The 2213-nt window shown below is 39.0% G+C and overlaps 1 protein-coding gene across 1 annotated transcript, besides 4 other annotated features; it reads left to right on the plus strand.

The window, feature by feature from the left end:
• Positions 1-513: 513 nt before the first annotated feature.
• Positions 514-598: a mobile genetic element.
• Positions 599-751: 153 nt separating this feature from the next.
• Positions 752-818: a mobile genetic element.
• Positions 819-829: 11 nt separating this feature from the next.
• Positions 830-976: a mobile genetic element.
• Positions 977-1194: 218 nt separating this feature from the next.
• Cnep1r1 (CTD nuclear envelope phosphatase 1 regulatory subunit 1) lies at positions 1195-2213 on the plus strand. Its single transcript, NM_001042844.2, has 2 exons — positions 1195-1882; positions 1945-2213. Exon 1 carries the CDS (start codon positions 1359-1361, stop codon positions 1728-1730), a length of 372 nt encoding a protein of 123 aa, NP_001036309.1. The 5' UTR covers positions 1195-1358; the 3' UTR covers positions 1731-1882; positions 1945-2213.
• Positions 2165-2213: part of a mobile genetic element that runs on past the window's edge.

Genomic DNA, 2213 nt, shown 5'->3' on the forward strand with positions numbered 1-2213 from the left:
TTGTTAGGAAAAAGTTTAGAGTACATGGTTGACCGTGCTTTCCTGCAGGCATATAGGTGTGGTCAAGGGGATACAGTATTTAAAAGTTGTTGCTGTCAACTTTGGATTTTAGCAGGTTACCCCACGAGTTTGCCCGGCGACATCCCCAAGACTGGTGTCGGCAATTTAGGTCACCTCCTACAATATAAGGCACATTTGCGCTGCTTAATTGGCGAATGTCGGACAAAAAGAGTTGATTTTTCTGAGGATTTACTTGACCTCATGGAAAGTAACAAGACTAAATAAATGTCTGAGTGCCAACTATATTAAAAATATTTACGCCAATAGGTAGCAGGAAATGGCGAATACTTGTTTATATACATGTATATTGCAACCCCTCCCCCTCTTTTGACTGTTCGATCGTTTCAATAACAGCTATAGTTGCGTATTTTAACGTGTTGTAAGATGTTTTTAACCAGGTTTCAGAAACTAGGCAAATGTCAACATTATTACTATATAGAAATTGAGAAATTGATAGTCAGAAACGCTTCCTTTTGCCTGTTACATACTTTCAACGAATCTAGTATATCCTTTTTCTTTACGAGTAACGGGTATAAAATGGTTAGAATTCCGTCGTGCAATGCAATGTATTTCTATGTTTTTGAAAAACATTCCAAGCCAAATTATATGCACTCGCGTGATGGCTCTATAAAAATAAAATTTTTCAATGTGAAACACTCAATCAAATCAACAATCTTAGGCATAACTAGAATCTGCAGGATTAATCTTAACTTTGTAGCTTTTATAGTTCCCAAAATTTCGACGTTCATACGGACGGAGAGAGTTACAACAAAGACACTACAATAACAAAATGCGTAACGCCATACGATTTTTTTTTTGGCGTGGCTCTAGAGGTGGCTCCAGGGTCTCTCGAATTTTTGTTCAAGAGCGAGAGAGCGGAAAGCTGTACAGCGAACGTTTCATTTCTACGCATACATTCTAGTTTCTTTGTTTACTACTATGGTGATCTAAACGAAATATAACAATATAAACATTTATTTTAAATGTGGTGGGATAATGCATTACATTATAGGCAAAATAGTGGATATTTTACAATCTCAATGTATGTACTTTTTACAAGGAAGTAAAAGTGAAAGCATAGAAACCATCACAGCACTCGTTTCTTGAAAATCATATCATTATTACTTTGTCTTTTTTTTCAAACAGATTTCGTCTTTACCGAAAAAAATTATTATCGTGTCAGTAAAAATTCTGCAAATGATGCGGCCTTGCTGCTGTTCGTAAAATAGTAATTAACGGGGCAATCAGCATTGCAGCGCCCAGGGGACCGCATTAGAGTCAACTCCTTTAGCAACAGAATGGAGGACACAGATCAGGAAGACCTGCTGGCTTTCGAGCGTCGGCTGGCTGAGGTGGTAAACACTGAGAAACGGAGTTCACTCCGCTGGCGCTTTGTTCTGGGCGCCATCTTCGCCTGCTCGGCGATCAGTGCCTGTCATTGGGTTCGGGATGCCAAGGAAAGCGAGTCGGTGGTTTTCCAAATCCTGTCCAGTCAAAGCGCCTTTGCCTTCTCCCTGGCAACCATATGCCTGCTAATCTTTTATGGATTCAATCACGCCACTAAGCAGGACCCCAGTATCCTGCGTGACACCCAAGAAATGCTGTCTCCGTTCCGCCTTAACATTGATAACCAGGGACGTCTCATCCTACTTCCACGGCAGACAGAGTAGCTGAATATATGTATATCCCCAAAAACACATTTTTATTGACGGCGTTCCAGTGGAATAAATGATCCAGTCAATAAATGATCCAGCTAGTCAAATAAATGATCCTCAAAAATGGAAATGGACTAGGTATTGCACACCATGACAAATTTCGCGAGGTGACTTCTTGAAACTAATTGTTTTTTATTTACTTTTGAAACGTTATAAATTTTATTTCTAGTTAATTAGCGCTTAGACTAGCGACGACAACAATACAAAAAAGTTCGCTGACAATAATGCTTAGCGATCAAGAAGCGAAGAGTGGACTTAAAAACATGCATTGCATAGAAATGACCGAGATAGAGGGCTGTTAGTGCTGCGGCCTTAAATTATAAAAGGCTACAGAATTCGATTTTGCTGTTATGAAATCAAAAGGAGTTGGCTGCTGTCGACACAACAAAAGTGGGCATAAGTATTTAGACAATAAATACATTCAATATATTTGTTTAT

This window comes from Drosophila melanogaster, chromosome X (genome assembly GCF_000001215.4).
Source record: "Drosophila melanogaster chromosome X".
Taxonomy (NCBI): Eukaryota; Metazoa; Arthropoda; class Insecta; order Diptera; family Drosophilidae; genus Drosophila; species Drosophila melanogaster.